General features: G+C 46.2%; 1 protein-coding gene across 1 annotated transcript; it reads left to right on the forward strand.

Annotated features, from left to right (window-relative positions):
* Positions 1-6,510: 6,510 nt before the first annotated feature.
* LOC146859013 (C-C motif chemokine 4 homolog) lies at positions 6,511-18,045 on the forward strand. Its single transcript, XM_085649655.1, has 3 exons — positions 6,511-6,771; positions 7,838-7,958; positions 16,020-18,045. The coding sequence occupies exons 1-3, from the start codon at positions 6,705-6,707 to the stop codon at positions 16,111-16,113; spliced, it is 282 nt and encodes a 93-aa protein (XP_085505781.1). The 5' UTR covers positions 6,511-6,704; the 3' UTR covers positions 16,114-18,045.
* Positions 18,046-19,675: the final 1,630 nt, after the last annotated feature.

The following is a 19,675-nucleotide window of genomic DNA, read 5'->3' on the forward strand; positions in this document are numbered from 1 at the left end:
TACTCTTGAAATGCTGCAAAAAATAGTTCAAGTGTGCAAAGAGTAGTTCAGTTCAAAGCAGTTGTCTCTGTGACCCTTTTTACTTGCAAAGTACCAGGATTCTGTAGCAAAACAACCAAAATGTCGCAAAGGAGCTGTAGCGATACTTTTCCTCATGCGAGACCAGCGATGCGTTGAATCCTTGCCACAGGGGAGGATGATGCGCTGAGCTGCAGAAGCGTGTGGGACAAAGCGACAAACTTCTCCACGCTAAGCCGGCGATGCGTTGAAATCCTTGCCGTGAGGGAGGATGATGCGCCGAGCCTGTTGCGTGTGCGATCTTGTTGCGATGAAAAGAAATGGCACTCCGCGAGGGAGCGACGATCCTGATGAGATGCACTGCGATGTCGTGAAGCGATGAACTCGATGCGATGATCTTTGGTTAGCGAGCACATGGAGGCCCGCAAACGTGCGATGCAATGATCTTCCGGTTAGCGAGCCTTTGGTAGCCCGCAAACGTGTGATGCGATGATTTCCGGTAGCGAGCCCTCAGCGGCAGCAGCGCGATGATTTTTCATACGTGCTTCAGCTGCGGCGGCTCGCAAACGGGCGTTAGCGATGATTTTCAGCACTCTCTTCTCTGTAGTAGAACTAGAGGCCCTGGAACTCACAGGAGCCTTACCTGCAGATAGAAATCCTCCCTAGGAGGAAACAGGAGGCTGGTGGTGGAGTCTGATGTGCCTGAGACTCCAGCAGGAGGCTAGCTCTCTTCTAGCCCTTGGGTGATTGCTGTAGAAGATAAAATAAAAGTTCCTTCAAAGTCCTTTTCCTCTTCTTCCAAGTCCAGTAGTAACCACTGCTGGCCAACCCAAGAAACAGCACACAAGCACAAGGACAGTCACCTCCTGCAGATTCCTTCAGTTACACGGACAGAGGTTCTTCTTGTTGTCCAGGAGCAATACAAATTGTAGGGGTTTCAGCACAGATATTTATACCCCAAAAGTCCTTGTTCTCAGAAGCTACAAGTCACTGAACCCAGCCAGAACCAGTTCTGCCCAGTCCTGGAGCACTTTGTTTACCAGGCTGCATCCTTCCTTTCAGAAAGAGGGGGTCTGCCATCAGACGCACAGTGGGAGGTGGAGCCAGCATTCACCTTGCCAGGCACAGCCCTATTCAGGTCAAGGAGCTACCCCTCCCCATACTCCAAGGCAGATCTCTCTATTCAACCCAGGTCTGACTCAGCCTGCCCTGTCCCTCCAAAACCAGACAGCCAATACACATAACAGCAGAGCACACTGGAAGGCTTAGACAAGAAAATACCTACTTTCTAAAAGTGGTATTTTCAAACACAAAATATAAAAATACCTTGGACTAAGAGATGTATTTTAATATTCTGAGCTCAGGCATACTAAAATCGTATTTCTACCATGTTCTTTGGGTCAGTTAGGACTATAGAATGTAATAGTCAAACCTCCCATTCTGGCCTATGGAGAACAGGTAGCCTTACAGTAGTGAAAAATGAAATTGGGTGTAATTCACTACCAGGACATGCTACACATATCAGAGGAGGTCCTACCTTACACATACAATGCACCCTACCATAGGGGTGTCTTACATGATGCCAAGGGAAGGTTCAGGGGCTGGGAAGTGGGTGCACTTAACAGCCAAGATGGCAGTTTTGGACTGCATGCAGACTCTGCAGTGGCAGGTCTGAGACATACTCTACAACACAGGTTTCCAAACTTTTCATGCTGGTGACACACTGTTTTGACATTCCTGCTTTAGTGACACGGTAATGCGAGCGAGCGTAGCGAGTGAGCCGGAATCACCACAGAGGTGTTCGGGGGGGTTTAAAAATAGTGGGCAAATGGTGCATTTTCAATCAAATTGGAGAAAGCAAGAAGGTTTAATAAAGCAATTGTGAATCTGTTTTTAACAAAGACAGTGACTGGCAAAACAGGGAGTAAGGTTAGGTTTGTGCCTGAAACAAGAATATAATCATGCACACATCGACACATGCCCCAGTGATTTACAGCACAAAAAGGGCACCCCACAGCATATGGAGTGTTGGTTTTGGCAAACGTTTCTTCCTTCTTAAATACTAAAAAGAAACATGTGAATCAAATTAGAATAATTCCCAGTTAAAAAAAACAAGGCAGTACATTAGATCAACTGTCGGTTGGGTTGTGGAGTTTTTGTTTCGCCACGTTATCAAAAGAAAACCTATTTCCGGTATTGGGCCAAATATTAAGTTGCTGGTGAGCTATTATATAATAATCAACTTTAAGCATGTTGGCCTTGTTTGTCATATTCTGTCCTTTTTTTTTTAGGTCCCGTCTAGGCTGCGCATATGCTGTCTCGAACAGCATGTTTTCAATCTGTGGGCTTCAGCCCGCCCATTGCCTTACCACTTGTTTGCTCCATCGTGCTCTCATATCCGTCGTTCCCGTTAGTCCATAGCATAAAAGCGTCATGCTTCTTCCTGTGTTTGACCCTCCCCCTGAACATGGACCAAGTGCTTGCGTCCTTCCACTACTCCCGTTATAGGAGCTACTATTTTCTTTGTCTTTGAGCACTCCACACGAGTGCTGGTGTTTTCACTCACTCCATCTCCTCCCGCCCGCCCCAACCCTGTTGATTCGTTTTCTTTGTAGATCGGCTTTATTATTCACCTCACTCACCGAGCCAGCAAAATGATAAGTGATGTGTACTTACCCCTTTGAGCTCATCCACTTACGCACAGATCAAGAAAATAAATGGCCTTCCTGCTAGTTAGGAGCTTGGGCCTCAGTTTTCTAAATGCACCTGTTTTAACTAGCATATTAATAATTTCCTAAACACCGCTTCATGGTTCGTTGTAAAGGAAATGTACTATGTACCTATCTACTAACTTACACTGCAAAGATCTCTTGCCCTCGCTTTTCAGTATTAGGGCACACAGGTGAACTTCATCATTACTAAAATGAGCAATAGCTGCTACATAGCGTCAAGAGATGCACATGCATCTCTTGGCACTATGTAGTAGACCGGGCACAAGTTGAGGGTAGACTGAGTCTATCCACTCTTTTCACAGGGTGATCGCAGTCTACCCTGCTATGAGATTGGGCCCCACAGAAATATGGTAAACTTGTCTTGGTGCAATTTTTAGACACCGGGACACATTCAACAGTGCCTGCACATTGTTTGCTTTTGTTCCAAGCAGCAATGTACAGACGGGGAAGGGGCTTATCAGATTCCAGCTGGGCCTATAACAAAGGTCGAAGTTAAGGGGCCATCAGGTCTCCTTTTCTTGGAGTATCCAGGCTGGGAGCTATCAGGAGCCTCACATCTAAATGAAATGGAGGAGAAACAAAGGCACATAGCTTATCACATCACATCACACAAGAGGCAGGCATGCTTTTGACTTTGTTCAGTCCTTTTATATAAGAGATATGCATGTGTGTAGGAATGTCAGATTTGTTAGTCTGTCCCAGTATTTACACAAACAATTTAAATGCCACTATTTTGTTTTGTTTCTTTTACAGCGCTATAGTGCTACTAATCCCATTGTAGTGTCAGAGTGCTTTATACATACACATTATACATTGACAATAAATGATGTGTGTAAATCAAGGGAATGTTACATAAGATGGGGAGAGTTACAAGGTGTAGGAGCCACATGTCCTTCTTGGCTCACTGTGCTATATTAGAAGAATTACAATGTATGAACTGCAAGTAACAAAAGGATCTCTGTGTTCAAAGCGCTAACTCACTTGCCCATTTACATACAATAAAAATCTGTCATCTGCGCGTTACATAGTGTGCTTTCCAGGAGACCTATTAACCCTCAATGCTACTTTGATCCAAAACTGGGACTAGACAAAACACAAACCTCTCCAGCAAATAGTTATTTTACCATTATTATTATTCCCTGAGCTTTACTGAGCACACAAAGATCTCTGCCACAGGTGCCTTAACCCCATGATATTTTAAAATACAGACTTTGCAACCAGTTGAGTAGAACAGATTTACTGCCGCATTTCTCCTTGTTGCCAGTTTCTTTGTGGCAGGATTTAAAAAAATAAATACATGTTAAGGCCCTGATTTTGCATCGGGGTTGCATAATTTTTTTGCACAACCCCGAAGCAAAATCTAATTTGTTAAATATTGTAATGAGCTCAAATGTACTTACGATAGACCTGCTAAACAAACATATAACTTTCATGTTTGGTTTCTTGTGCTACTGGCAGTGACTAATATTGATTTTTAGTTTTTGTTTTCAGCGGCAGTCATTAAAGCTGTGAGATAATTGAGAGGATTTGTTAAATAATTGATAGTTGCCCCCCTATTGACCTCTTCCTCGGATTCCCTCACTGCCACACTCCACAAGTGGCCCTGATCTCCCCATAGCCCCTCCCCCTCGTGACCTCCTCCTCGGATTCCCTCACTGTCACCCTCCACCAGTGCCCCTCATCTCTCTGTAGCCCCTCCCCCTCATGACCTCCTCCTCAGACTCCCTCTCTACCACCCTCCACCAGTGCTCCTCGTCTCTCCCTAGCTCCCCCCCTCCACCCCATGACCTCTTCCTCGGATTCCCTCACTGCCGCCCTCCAACAGTGCCCCTCATTGCTCCATAGCCCCTCCCACCACCACCTCCTCCTCAGATTCCCTCGCTGCCACCCTCCAACAGTGCCCCTCATCTTTACGTAGCCCCTCTCTCATATGCATTTCATTTGTTGCACAGCGCTACTCATGTCAGTGTAGTGTGTGTCAGTACTTTACACCACGCACACATTATACAGAGACAATGAGTCATACAAGTATATAAATCAGTCTACAGGGAATGTCACATAAGCCAATGAGGATTACAAGGTGTATGAATCACGTCATACATACTGGTGGGCAATATATTTTAAGAGGGTTTGGTGTGGGGAAACAACTTTAGGATTTAAAGAGTATTACATGGGGGTCAGCTTTACTGATAAAAATGTATATCTGCCCAAACATACTCATTTCAGCAACATTAGAATAATGAAAGACTGAGGAAGTTCTAACTATATCACAAAACAAAAATAAGCGAAGTTCTAACTACACCATTCATGTTTGTATGCAGCTCTTTGGTGACAGTTCATTGGTCACTGTCCTATGTTAGGATTGTAACTTCTGAACTGCAAGTAGCACAAGGATCTCTGTGACAAAGGCAGTAACCCACTGAGCTTCCACATAAAATACAGTTGATCTGCATTTAAAAACTACGGACAGACAAACGATTGCCCTCCAGCAGGATCATTAATCACCAGCGTTATCTGGGCATGTTGTGTTGTCTTATTTAATCCTGCATCGGTCATGATAATGATAAAAAAATTGTTTAAATGAAGCACGCACAAAGTATGTGTCCTGCTGGTCCTGTGCACATTTTAAATCGAAAAACAAATAGTGACAAATTCTCCTACCTACTTTATTAGTCAAACTGTGTCACAGCCTGGTGTGATAAACTGCTGCAGGGGTCGGGAAAGGTGACAGGAATAAACAAACTTCTTTTCTCCTGCACTGCATAGAAAAGGAAATATCCACGCAGCAGGACAGTCGGCAAAGGTTACCGGTGACAAACAAAGGATTTGTCCCTTTCGCCATGTGGAGATGGAGGGGTGAAAAAAAAAAACAAAGCCTCGTTAATGGTCTTGTAAAGACCTGTGAAGTACCCGGGTGCGGCTGCGATAATCTCAAAGCTGTCTGTGTGTGTGGGAAGCTGTCTCAGCCTGGGCGCGCACACACACAGACAGCTCTTTGAGCTCAATTCCGTTGCGCCCCTGCCTTCAAGCCCTCACTGCGAGGGCCAAGGCTCCTGTTGCGCGACACACCCACGAAGGTCAGGCGACACAGTAACGTGTCGCGACACATACTTTGGAAAGCTCTGCTCTACAAGCTGTTTCTGTGGGTGGCGCAAACCAGCGCTGCAGGCCCACCAGCAGCATTTGGTTTACCAGACCTGGGCACACACAGGCCACGCTACTAGGGACTAACAGGCGAACCAAATAAGCCAATTAGGGATATACCAATTCACATGTCATCTTTACACAGGGAGCATTCGCTCTGTGGCATTGAAGGGCAGTGGCACAGCACCCAGAGCATCTAACACCAGCAAAAACAGAGGAGACAACAGCGAAAAATGGAAGGGGGACCCACGCCAATGGTGCCAGGTCTAACAATTTGTATGTATAAATAAATATATATATATATATATATATATATATATATATATATATATATATATATATATATATATATATATATATATATATATATATGTATATATATATATATATTTAATTATCTAGCGATCCCCCTACATTTTTCATCCCACTCAAAGTTCTGGATGAAGTCTGGCCTTTTGAAGAGCAAGCCCGCTCTGTCCCACTGCCCCTCCCCACACTACTGGACAGAACTCATATCGTGTAAGAACAGAAGAAAGCCCCGCACAGTCTTGGCGCTGCACGTGTGGGCGTGTTTTATGACGCTAGGTGTAAAAATGGCGTTTTGAGCAGTAACAGCGCTCACGTGGCCGGGAGATTCCAGCCTCTTAGTTCCCGCCCCCTCCGTTCATCCTGTAACCTCTGTTTCATCAGCTCTGGGAAGTTTGCGGGGATTTCCGTTCCCTGCAGGATATATGGAGGCCGCGCGGGCTTCGGGCTCACTATCTCAAAGAGACCAGACCCGCAGAGGCCCGAACCTAACAAGAAGCTGCCATGAACCTCCTGCTGCCGTGTGCGCTGCTCTCCCTAGTTCTGTGCCACGAGCTCCATGCTGCCCCCGGTGAGTGAACCGACCTTGTCCTCACTCTCGACATGATAGCTCGGCGGGTACATGCGCCTGATGCTGAGATCTGTGAGCGACCAGTTGGCCCCACATGAGAATCTCAATCACCCTTTCATACTTCTGAGGTCAATATAGTGTGCATTAGTATATGTGCTAATTAATTGCAACAATTGCTCCATGGTTGCAAATACTGTAAGAAGAAGTATTAAGTAAATATATGTATGCAGATTCAGTGATTGCATTTAGTTAGACGACATTGTCCGTGTGTGTGGTGTTTTTGTTAGATTAACATGCGCTGTCCCAGGGTGTAGCCTGTCCAGCCCACAACCCCCCTAACCCCTTTCGGTGATTGCGAGACGTGAAGTTGTTAGTCTGTGGGCGGTAGTTTATGAGGAGGGTGATTTGGAAGAGTCGTTCATGAGAACGATTTCTTTCAGAGATATTTTGGGGGCGGGCATGTTGTGGAGAACCAGGTTCCAGTCTCGGCATCGGCTCAAGATCGTGTGATTCTGGGCAAATCACTTAATCTCCCCGTGCCTAAAAAAAATGAATGAATATGTCCTAATGTGACGCAACTGGTGCTCATGCAACGCACTTAGGGCCAGATTTATCAAAGGGTTTTGCCCATTCTGTGACTATGGGCAAATGTGTTGATACATATGGGTTGAATTAGCGCTAAATAAAACCGCACAAAAAACAACCATTAATAATATGTGTTAGGTAGCACTTCTGCATTTTGTAAGCGCTATAAATAGGTGCTATTATTGGGGCGTTGTCAGGCAGGAGGACTGGAGAGGTGTTGGCGGGATGCATTTAGATGTCATCTCTACAAGAGCAGCAGGTGAGGGTGAAGGTATGGATGGGTGCGTATTTGCATAGTTTCATCAGCGGGAGATGAGCGCGTACCACGGGACCAGGTATGGGGGGCTTTAGCTAAGATGTAGTTTCAGTCTGTCCTATTTCAGAGCTGATGTTTCGCGGGGATGCCGTTGACTTTGACGTGTCTATTTATTGTGACAGTGCGAATACCCTTTAATGAGACCCGACTCTCTGTTCTCTACAGTGGCGTCGAACGCGCCCATCACCTGCTGTACGAAATACCAGAAGAAGCCCGTCCAACTAAAGAAAGTGAAGACATACTACACCATCGACAACAGCCAGTGCACCAAGACACACGCCGTGGTGTAAGTATTTCATTCTCAACTCTGTAGAAAGGAAATCACACGACCCAGCAAGAATGGCCCACAATTCCTCCTCAAGAAACAGTGACACACACACAACATGTCATGTCAACAGTGACCCAAAGCAAACCCTGCCAATAGGAAGCCACAGTTCTTCCTGCCATCAGTGACACACAGCAGACCAAGCAGCAGCGATACAGAGCTGCAGCCTCCCCTATCCGCAGTGATCAAAAACATATATACACAGCCTGAAGAGCCATCAACAACTTCAGCAGCGACACAGAATACACCCTGCCAGCACCGCATTAATAAAACACAACGCACATGCCTGGCAGTGGACACAGTGCCAACCGTAACATGCACCCTCCAGGCTCGAGTAGCGCGAACAATATACTGCCAGTTGCGAGTGGCAGCACCTAGCTAATAGGAGTATCACACAACACACACTGCTGCATTGGCTTACAACACTTCCTGCCAGAAGGGGCACACATTGTACACTCTGCCAACACGAACATGCACCCTTATGACACTTCTAACGTAGAAAACACTGTCAATGGTGACACGCAGCATATCCTGTCAGTAGGGACACACATCACACAATCTGTCTGCGCAACACATCCATCCAACAAGAGAACATGACAGATCGTGTCAAGAAAGGCACATAACACATCCTACCAGGAGCAGGCCAACAGCAAACAAGTACATCTCCCTGTAGTGCCACGTGGTACACTCCCCTACCAGTGACACACTGGACACACAGCCACACAACACAGCAACAGTGACTCACTGTACACGCAGCCACACAGCACGCCAACAGTGACACACAGTACACTCAGCCACACTGCATGCCAAGAGTGACACACAGGTGTCCAGCCACACAGCACAGCACAGCACAGCATGCCAACAGTGATACACAGTGCACCCAGCAACACAAAACATCAACAGTGACACACAGTACACACAGTCTTACAGCACAGCATGCCAACAGTGGGACACAGGACACCCAGCAACACAGAAGAGCAACAGTGACACACAGAGCACTCAGCACAGCATGCCAACGGTGATACAAAGTGCAACCAGCAATATAGCACACGAACAGTGACACACAGCACAGCATACCAACAGTGACACACAGTACACACAGTACATAATGCCAACAGTGATACACAGCACGCACAGCAACATTGACACACAGTCACACAGTCCATAATGCCAACAGTGATACACAGCACACCCAGCAACACAGCACAGCAACAGTGACACACAGTACACACAGTCACACAACACAACATACCAACAGTGAAACACAGTACACCCTGACAGATAGCACAGTATGCCAACAGTGACACACACTACACCTAGCCACACAGCACAGCATGCCAACAGTGATGCACAGTGCACCCAGCAACACAGAACATCAACAGTGACACACAATCACACAGCACAGCATGCCAGCAGTGACACATAGTACACCCAGCCACACAGAATGGCAACAGTGACACACAGGACACCCAGCCACACAGCACAGCATGCCAACAGTGACGCACAGTACACCCAGCCACATAGCACATCAACAGTGACACAGTCACACAGCACAACATGCCAACAGTGACATACAGTGCACCCAGCAACACAGCACATCAACAGTGCCACAGAGTCGCACACAGCATGCCAACAGTGACACGTAGTACGCCCAGCCCAACAGAATGGCAACATTGACACACAGTACACCCAGCCATGCAGCACAGCATGCCAATTGTGACACACATTACACCTAGCCACACAGCATGCCGACAGTGACACACGGTCACACAGCACAGCAGGCAACATTGACACATAGTACACCCAGCCACACAGAATGGCAACAGTGAAACACGGTACACCCAGCCATACAGCACAGCATGCCAACTGTGACACACAGTACACCTAGCTACACAGCATGCCAACAGTGACACACAGGACACCAAGCCAGTAGAGAAACAAATCGTACCCTGCCAGTATTGGCACACGATGTGTGCTACTAGAAAATACATAATGTGCCCCATGCCACTAGTGACAGTCAAAATACCCAGTGAGTACTGACACACAATAGATCAATGCAGCAGTGCCACCCACAGATCCAATAGCAGTGACACAGAGCAGACCCTGTAGGCAGGAACACACAACACACCAAGCAACGAGGTGTGCTTTAGATGAACAGAGGAGTGGTGGTTGCCATGGCAAATGAGACTTACTAGGTCTGACTTGACAACCCAGCTGTCCATGAGATCCATTGTTTCTAATTCTATATAAGAGCAATAAGGGAACTGCACCAGCCCTAGTTCCATGGGCAACAGCCCAGCCACCGAGAAACATGTTTTGGCTGGTAAAGTTTTTTCATTACCATTTGTTCCAGTACAGTTCAGTGTACCAACTAGTTACCACTTCTCTTGCGGAGCCAGAGAATAAGGGGCTCATTTATTTGTTGGCGGTAAGGCCACTCCGTTTCAACAGTGGAAGAATATCCTTCCCGCCAGCAGAATGGTCCGCCTGCCTGAATTAGATGTAGGTGGACCATAGGTTTATTTCTCGAAAATGGCCTGACGGAGTTGGGACTGTCGGAGAAATGACTATATGTCCTCCCACCCAATCAGGATGGGTGAACATATAGCCATTTGTTTGCTGTCCGTCACCGCCAGGCAAACCAGACAGTAAAATGCTAATAATGCCTCACTGCCCATGACAAGGGTAACATTATATTTTTTATTTGCAAAAAGAAAATCCAGTTTCGGGATTTTCTTTTTGAAAATTAAAAAAGAAAACAGTTTGTTGCAGGGCTATGTCATGCTCACGTGTCCCTGTACCAAACAGGTAAATGCATAGGCGGCAGTTCCTGACCATGCATTATAATTGACCACCTTCTTGAGGCCATTTATAAATGTGGCAGGCGGTCCCTCTGCCAGGGGGGCAGTGTACTTTACTCTGGCCCCCTGGCGGAACGAGTGTCACTTGCCAACTTATCAATGAGTCCCTAAGTGAGGAAAACACATGTTGCTGCATACTGATGTTGTATAGAGTGTGCAGACTTGTCATTAAGTAGTAAAACCTGAGTAACAGAGTATATGCTGTGACAAAGTTTCACTGCAGAATATGTATATGGACAAGTTAAATGTTCTATGCTTGTAGGCAAAGTAGTATGTATGTAGGCTCTGTGTGGCACACCTATATATCCACCAGCTATGTACCCAGGACCAGATTTATTAACATTTGGCTCAATGCAGCAAGACAACTGACTGCGCTGCGGTGCGTCAAATGGAGAGGGTAGGAATGCACTATAATTACTAACATATGGCGCATTCCTGCTCTCTCTGCTCTGCATAGCACACTTGTGGCTGCCAAACGACGACCCTGCAGGCACGCTTGCGTCATGGTGCAAGGGTTCCTGTGCTTCAGGACACCTTCTTGACAAAACACCTTCCGGAGGCATTTTCCTTTTTCTATGTTCGCTGCAGAATGTTGCACATGTAGAAAGAGGAAGTAACGAGGAGAAATAAACATATTTTTCCTGTTACGCCTCACCTGGGAAGGCATGGCATTTTGACGTATTCCCAGGTTCACAAGTGTTAGTAAATTTGGGAATGCGTGAAAATGGGACTCTGAGTGGGACCATCCACGCTCCACCTATGGAAGGCCTTCCCAACGTAGAGTACACAAGGCAGCGACTTGCGCTACCTATCTGACTTAAGGACTTGCATTACCTTGCATCACCTTGCGTGACGCAAGGGCAATGCAAGCCCTTGATGCACCTGGCACCGCAAGCCCTTGATGAATCTGGCACCGCAAGCCCTTGATGCACCTGGCACCGCAAGCCCTTGATGAATCTGTCACCACAAGCCCTTGATGCACCTGGCACCGCAAGCCCTTGATGCACCTGGCACCGCAAGCCCTTGATGAATCTGGCACCGCAAGCCCTTGATGCACCTGGCACCGCAAGCCCTTGATGCACCTGGCACCGCAAGCCCTTGATGAATCTGGCACCGCAAACCCTTGATGCACCTGGCACCACAAGCCCTTGATGCACCTGGCAACGCAAGCCTTGATGAATCTGGCACCACAAGCCCTTGATGCACCTGGCAACGCAAGCCCTTGATGCACCTGGCACCCAGTGTTCGGTATCGGGAGTCTAGTAAGAGACATGGGCAAGCATGTCGACTCCTTGGCAGACTGTAACGCGTTTGAACATTTCGTTAAGTTCCCCTTCAGAACTTCATGTAAAACCTATGATAACTTTCTAGTCAAGGTATTACAAAAGTTGCGCCCCTATGCTTCATCTAAATTTTTCAAAGTTTGCTTGGGGGAGAACCCCACCCCTCCACACCCCGTTCCCTCCGGGCACCCTGAAGAGGGCCAGAATCGCCTGCATGGTGCAGTGTGGCTCCAAATCTGCTGTTTGTACCAAGTTCAACGCGGCTGCACTCCCCTTGAGGGCGCAACCCCTTTAGCTATACACAAATAATAAACGAGCACTGACAAAGCTAAATGGTGTGGCTAGTAAGTGGCCTGTCATGCAAACCGCATTCTTGCATGCCTGTGCGTGTTCGCCTTAGCACCTTGAAAGCCAGACCAATTAGGTTTGGCCAAGAAAAAAATGAACGTTTGAATGACTGTTTCACAGTGGTGCCACTTTCTATTTCTACTTTCAACGGTAGTAAAACCTTTGGAAATGGAAAGCTGATCTGAAAAATCTCCACAATAAACTACCTAGAAGAGTGCAGGCTCGCCTGACTCCCCAACATGCAAACATTATGCAAAGCGCGATAGTAGCTTCACAGAATTCACCATTTTTGGAATACGATGGTACATGTTTCTGAAGAGAAAAGTATAACATTGTGCTGCAGAATGCTGAGTGTAAAAGTACACATAAACTAGTATTGCTTCATTTCGCAATTCGATTAAAAAGTTTGGGGCATATTAGCAAGACCGGCGACAAAATTATCGCTGTTTTAGCGGCAGGAAACTGCTGCTAAAACGGCGATAATGGGCTTGATAATATGCGTTATAGAATTCCAATAGAAGCCCAGGTTAGATATCCTGCACATCTAACCTGGGTTTCTATTGGAATTCTGTAACGCATATTAGCAAGCCCATTATCGCCGTTTTAAATATGCCCCTATGTTTCTTATATAACAGTCTATAGTAGAGATGTTCTACTCATGGAAATAAGGGGCATATCAGCAAGGCGGCGCTATGAAATTATCACCGCTTTTGCGTCCGTTTTCGGGCGAAAGCGGCGATAATTTCATCCCCTTATCAGCAAAGACACGATATCGCTTGTTTTGCTGATTTAGCGCCCCTTACAACCAAGCCCAGCTTTGCATCTCTTATGAGATGCGAAGTGGGCGTTCCGTGCCAAAATAACTGGAGAAATGTCGCTAACCAACATTTCTCCAATTATCAAGCTGCACGCAAACAAGCAGAGCGATAAGAAAAGTAGCGCTAACCACAGTAATCGCTACTTTCCTTACGCCTGCTTGTAATCTGATTTAGCCATGTAATCCAATGGGAGGTGGATTACATGGCTAAGACCACCCTGCCCTATCAGCAAGGTATCGCTGGTCGCAGTGCGATTATCGCTGGATTTCCAGCGATAATCACACTTTTTTCCAGCTGACACATGGATACCTATCGCTTGGGAGATGAGCGTTGCTGATAGCACGCTAGCTCTGCAATAATTATCCTCTTGCTAAAAGCGCTGAGCGATAATTATCTCAGGCCCTTGCTGATATGTCCCTAAGGGCCATATTATCAAGATCAAAAGATTAAAATTATCGCCGCTTTGCCGGCAGGAAAAGCGGCGATAATGGGCTTGATAATATGCCCTTGTGAATTCCCATAGAAGCCCATGTTCACACCACAACCTGTGCTTCTATGGGAATTCTCAAGGGCATATTATCACGCCCATTATCGCCGCTTTAGCGGCAGTTTCCGGCCGCTAAAGCGGCGATAATTTTAACGCTGATCTTGATAATATGGCCCTAAGATTTCATCCATTTTTTTTTTTATCGTTGTGTTTACAATTTGATTTTCCTACAATGGAAAAACTGGCTGCTCCAATGGTCAGCTCCAAGGTAGACAAAAGCATATCAGACACATTCACGGTTCTTACAATTATTTACCGTTAAAAACATCCCATGGTAATCAATTGATTTATGAGGGTGATCTTTCAGGCTCTGCATGGATGCTTGGGTGAAGGTCTCAAAACATTTTTTAAGTAGCCGGGCCTCATTTCACCTACGCAAATGTAGAAAAGGAATTAGTTCTAAACTCAGGTAGGTAAGGCATTAGTTCGCCCGACACGAACAGGAGTGTGGTGGCCATCTTGAAATGGATTTTTTACCGACTTCAAGCTCCAAACTATGACGTTCAAAGCTAGAAAAGCTGCTGGTTCGCTGGAGCAAGGCTTGTGCCTGTGCCCTTGGAATATTGCTTCTGCCATCTTAACCTTCAACCAGCATATGTGTGCGTGTGTGTGTGTGTGTGTCTCTCTCTCTCTCTCTCTCTCTCTCTCTCTCTCTGTGTCTCTCTGTCTCTGTCTCTCTCTCTCTCTCTCCCCCCCACCCCCCCGAAGAGCAGCTGCAACCCTAGAGATAACTACATTATCCGCAGACACAACTGCAATTCGTAAACATGTGCAATACTCCAGTGTAGTGAACACAATTGTGAAAGACACTTCTAAAAAGCAGACTGAAGGCAGCTGGTTCAAAAGCCACATACAACAGCATTCACTGTTAAGACATAATATTTTATTCTGTATGTAGCACGCTGGCGCACAAAATGATTTTCTTGGAAAATAACATCTGACATATATTAGAGTGCATTTACATACTTAGATGATACTTCAAGTTAACATTTGGTTAGCATGCAGAATGTCTTGCTGTATTGAATAATACAGACGCGATACACCAGAGGAACAGCAACGTGGCTGTTATATAAGTTATGAATTGTTATATCCTGTAAACACTTAAAAACCTTATGATTAACCCCTGGGCACTGTAACTGCATCTTCAATGAACCCTGGGGACTTTCCGCATGTGGCATGATTCCTGCACTTGCACTATTGGGGTCCTGTATATGCAGGGTGACGCCCCACTGACACATTGCAAACAGGGCAGGCAAAGTAGGCTGGGAAGAGGGCGGAAATGAAGGAGCAACATGGAAGAGGGTGAATGGAACACAGGTATGTTAGGGAGAGGAAGGTAGGCGCTGAAGCGACTTGGGGTGGGGTGAATGGGACACGGGCAAGGCCCGGGCAGTGGGATACGGAGGAAAGAGCAGCACAGAGCACCAACAGGATGCAGACGGCGGAGGAGAAAGAGCAAGGGACTGAGTAGGTGGAAAGGGCTATAAATGCACATCAGAGCTGGAGAGGTGGACTTTGATGTGATTGGTGACTGCACTTTTCCCATGAGGGTAGGAGAACCCAGACATTGGCAGGGGTGGGGAAAAGGGAAGGGTACAGAGTACTAAGGGTGTAGGTGAAAAGGCTGCTGGAAGAGGAGAGAGCCACAGTTAATGGAGCACCTTTGTTGTGGCATGACTGGGGCACGGGCAGCAGAGTGGGGGACAGTGCAGCCTGGGCTGAGGGGGCACAAAGGATACAGACAATAGGACATGAGCTGGTGAAGGCGCCATGGATGGGACGAGCAGCAGTGCTGATAGCAGAGCATTCTTTTCCAACATGGCGGTGTGTGTGTTTGCATGACACAAATCTCTATATCAACTCGCAATGTAATTCATTGCAGTGATGGCAATTGGCGCTCCTATGGGAGGGCAGGAAGTGGCGAATGCACTGATATGGCTTTTCACTTTAATGAATTCTGTGCCCCCTTCTTTGAAAATGACCGCACCAGGTCCGCCCACTCCGACTGTGCCGTTGTTTGGGAGGTTGTTGGGTTCAGAGTTGGGTATATCTTTTCAACAACTCCGATGTCTTTGCTCATTGACTGTTGGCATATCTGTGCTAAATCCAGGGTTTGCTGTGCTGTCCAATGCCCAATTCTCAACCCTGTATTTTATGTCCCACAGGTTCGTGATGAAAAAGAAAAAGCGCCAAGTCTGCGCAGACCCCAACTCGCCTTGGGTCAAGGCCCGCCTGAACCGTCTTCAACGCAGATCATAGCTCCAGCCCCTGGACTTCGAGAGAATATGCGTTCTAGCCACTTGTTGGTGTTCAGTTCCAGTCTACTGATTGGTCCTTCAATGCCACCTTTGTATCATGGTGGCTGACAGAGTGGCTGTAATGAGGTCACATCCTGTAAGGAAGGCCAGGCACAGCCCCTCCTGCTCCGGATTACCGCATGGTACGCACATGCTGTTGCTTGGAATGAGGTAGACGGTCAGCCTGTCATGAATCCTACCAGAGGGTGTCTCCATCTTCAGTACTCCCAAGGGGCCGGACTGCCAATCTGCCCCTCTGGCATTTCCCTGGTAGGCTGCAGGCTGGGGGCTTCTTTCGGAGCTCCATGGGCTGCCACAACTCAACACAGAGCCCCCGTGGCTCATTCTAGTTGCAGCCTCATACAGTGTGGAACTGGTCCGAACAGTTTTTGCCAGGCCTCATATTGTGCTCCAATCTGGCTCTTGTCCTTCGTCTATTGTACTCTTTGTGCACGAGGGGTCATCATCCATCTTAGGTACATGATTGCCTGGTCTGGTCATCACATGGTACAGGCTTACAAAAGAGTACCAGAGGGAAAACAATAGCTCATTCTCTCTGGCACACAGCACAGCTAGTATAGACACACACTTTCAGAACTTACACAATGTCTGCAGTGGGTCACTGTGCAGAGGAGAATGGTGGACATTGAGTCAGTAATCTTTGTACATCCAACTGTACTAGTATCCAGGGCAGGCACAGATGCCCACTCCCTGCCCAGTGGCTGAAATGAGCTCCCAGTGGCTGAAATGAGCTGCCAGTGTCCAGAGACTGAGCTATATCAACTCTGAGCTTCTGCCAAATCCTTTGCCTGTTGTCAAGTATGTTTTGGGGTGAAGGTGCATCATCCACTTATGTGTGCCCGCTGCTCTGTCTTAGCACCTGAATGCCATGTATGAACCCAGTCTATTGTGAGCTGACTGGACACTTTTAAACATTTTAAAGTGATTTCTGATATTCCCTTTTTCTGAAGACCTTTATTCGTTTTATGCTTTTTTGATTCATATCACCTCACCACAATCCCACTTTCTCTCCCTCTCGGATAAACAACATAATTTTAAAACACTTGCAATCCCATTTCTAAATATAGTACACACATGGCACACTATAGCTTTACAAGATGAGTGACGTATTTCACATTTCCTCTCAGACGCTTACATTATTATATTCAGAGGCACAGCCGTCTTTAGTGCATCAGATTCATGTGAATCTGTGTCGACAGGTTGGAGGGGCCCCTACACCCCAATTATGGCAATATCAAACTGGGGGCTAGAGGGGCCCACCTTCTTCTCTTACATTAGGAACAGTCGCCCTGTTCATTGCCACTGACTTAATTTGTTTTCAAACATTGGACAGTGTGCCAGTAGCATCAGCCGAGCAACAGTTACAACTTCACTTTGTGTCTCTAATAAATCCAGTAGGGCTGGAATGGAGTCAGTCGCACGTGAGGCGTTCCCTCCCATGAAGATCAGTACACCATTTTGGGTACCACCCTCTGGCTTTCCTCACCAAACTCACAAACATGTATTCTGACAGTCCCACACAAAGGAAACAATCCAACCTACTACTGACCTCTTTTTTTCATAAACCGAGTCAGACAGAGGCATGTGAGGGAAACTTAAGAGCTCTTGCGTTAAAGTCACTCCAGACCTTCGAAAGCACTGCCAGGGTTATGGCCGATTGTGTTGCACTAATGCCAAATAACGATGACATTAACAATAATAGCCATGAGTCTATAGAGTGTGAGTCACACACGTATACATATATTAGACAGGTTCCTAATACGGTGATAAATTATATAAGTATTTATGTATACTGGATGTGTTTTCTATTATTTATTGATATTCTTGCTTCTGTGAAATGACGTAACAGAAATAAATATTTTTGACATTTTAATAGTGTGGTTTGGTTGTTTAGGCAGTGCTGTGCTTTTGATTTCAGCTCGCAAACGGTTGGGGTATCATCTAGCTGGTGGGGAAAGGCGCACGGGTTCTTGTGGTGCTCTTCAGCATGTGGTCTGTCAGGTTCTCATCGCTGTGAGAAGGGGGGTGGGAGATTCGCCCTTTGAGGCTAAGGGATGGCCCGTGGTTTCATGTCCATTTTAGAATCTTTAAACACACACACACACACACACACGTCAGTAGACCAGATGGAACTTCGGTGGGATGCAAACGACAGGATAAAGATTTAGAAAGCTGTGGAAGGAGAAGGAAAGAAGACGAGTCAAAACGAAATGAAGTGGGAGAGAAAAACTGACCAGTTGCAGGTGGTTTCTAATGGATCCAGTGCTACTGAGGGGTTGTGAAGCTGTGAAGCTAAGCAGCTTGCACCTTTGCATATTTTTAGCCAAACGTTGATAGCTTCACATAAAACAAATAAAAAAAAACTCTACAGCATGAAATGTTCCTTCTGTTACTCAGGGCCTCATGTAGGTAGCCTAATACCGGTCGGTAACGGCCGATTTTCGGTAAATATACCGTTACCGACCGGTATTTAGGCTTTTGCTATGTAGGGGGATCATTTCTGGATTCGATAATTTACCGAATCGGTAAAATTCGGTATTTAAGAATCGGTAAATGTAATTTACCTACATATGGCCCTAGGTCTCTTAATTGGGCCACCACTTGGCAGAAACACACCTGCTCAAGGGCATTGGAGATACTACATTCCTGGGAGGTAGGGGGGCATGGGTAGCCTTGAGAAGAGACGAGCAAGAGGTCTGGCTTGGTTACGGGAGCCAAAGCGAGCCGAGCCACCAAAAGACGCAAATCAGACAACAAATGTCATGAAAATATATGATGACTTTAAAATAAAATTATATATATTTTTTCAACATTTCTAAGCATCCAATTAAAGCAGATATGATTATATCACTGAATTGAGTGACATTTATTGCAAGTACTATTTCTTAAACTTGAAACATTCAAGAATAAGCCCATGCATTGATGACGTTGCCCAAAATATGTCAATTTGTCTTGTTTATATAGCCTATATTGATTATTTTTTTTGCTTTCACAGAGCGCAAACTTGACCCGTATCGGGTATCAGAGCGCTTTACATAGTAACAGTTGCGTTACATGAGGACATATACATTTTTTTTGTTAGGATTGAGTGTTTTCCCCAGAATCACAAGTTGTTCAGTGTGGTTGCTGAGACTCGAACCCAGGTCCCCAGATTAGAGGACGACCGCCCTAGCGGTTAGGCCAACTCCTCTCCCCAAAGTTATTGAATGTAAACCAATATTTTATATTAATTATTAACCATATATTAGTGAGGTTTTTGTAGAGCATAGATCCTGCTCTGAATTACTTCCATGTGCCCTGAAACTGGTTGGTTAAGGAAAAAGGTACACAGTGAAGTAAAGTGATGGGGTGCGGATCACACAGTTTGGTTTAGCAGGGAAGCTGGGATTTGGATCCAGGAACGCAAATTGTGCAGTTCGGAGACTGAAGTGTTACATCCTTCTCTCTTTTTTTTTAACAACCAAATGTCAGTGCTTCGTGTTCAGTTGTTCAATTAGTGTTAG

This window comes from Triturus cristatus, chromosome 3_2 (genome assembly GCF_964204655.1).
Source record: "Triturus cristatus chromosome 3_2, aTriCri1.1, whole genome shotgun sequence".
NCBI lineage: Eukaryota > Metazoa > Chordata > Amphibia > Caudata > Salamandridae > Triturus > Triturus cristatus.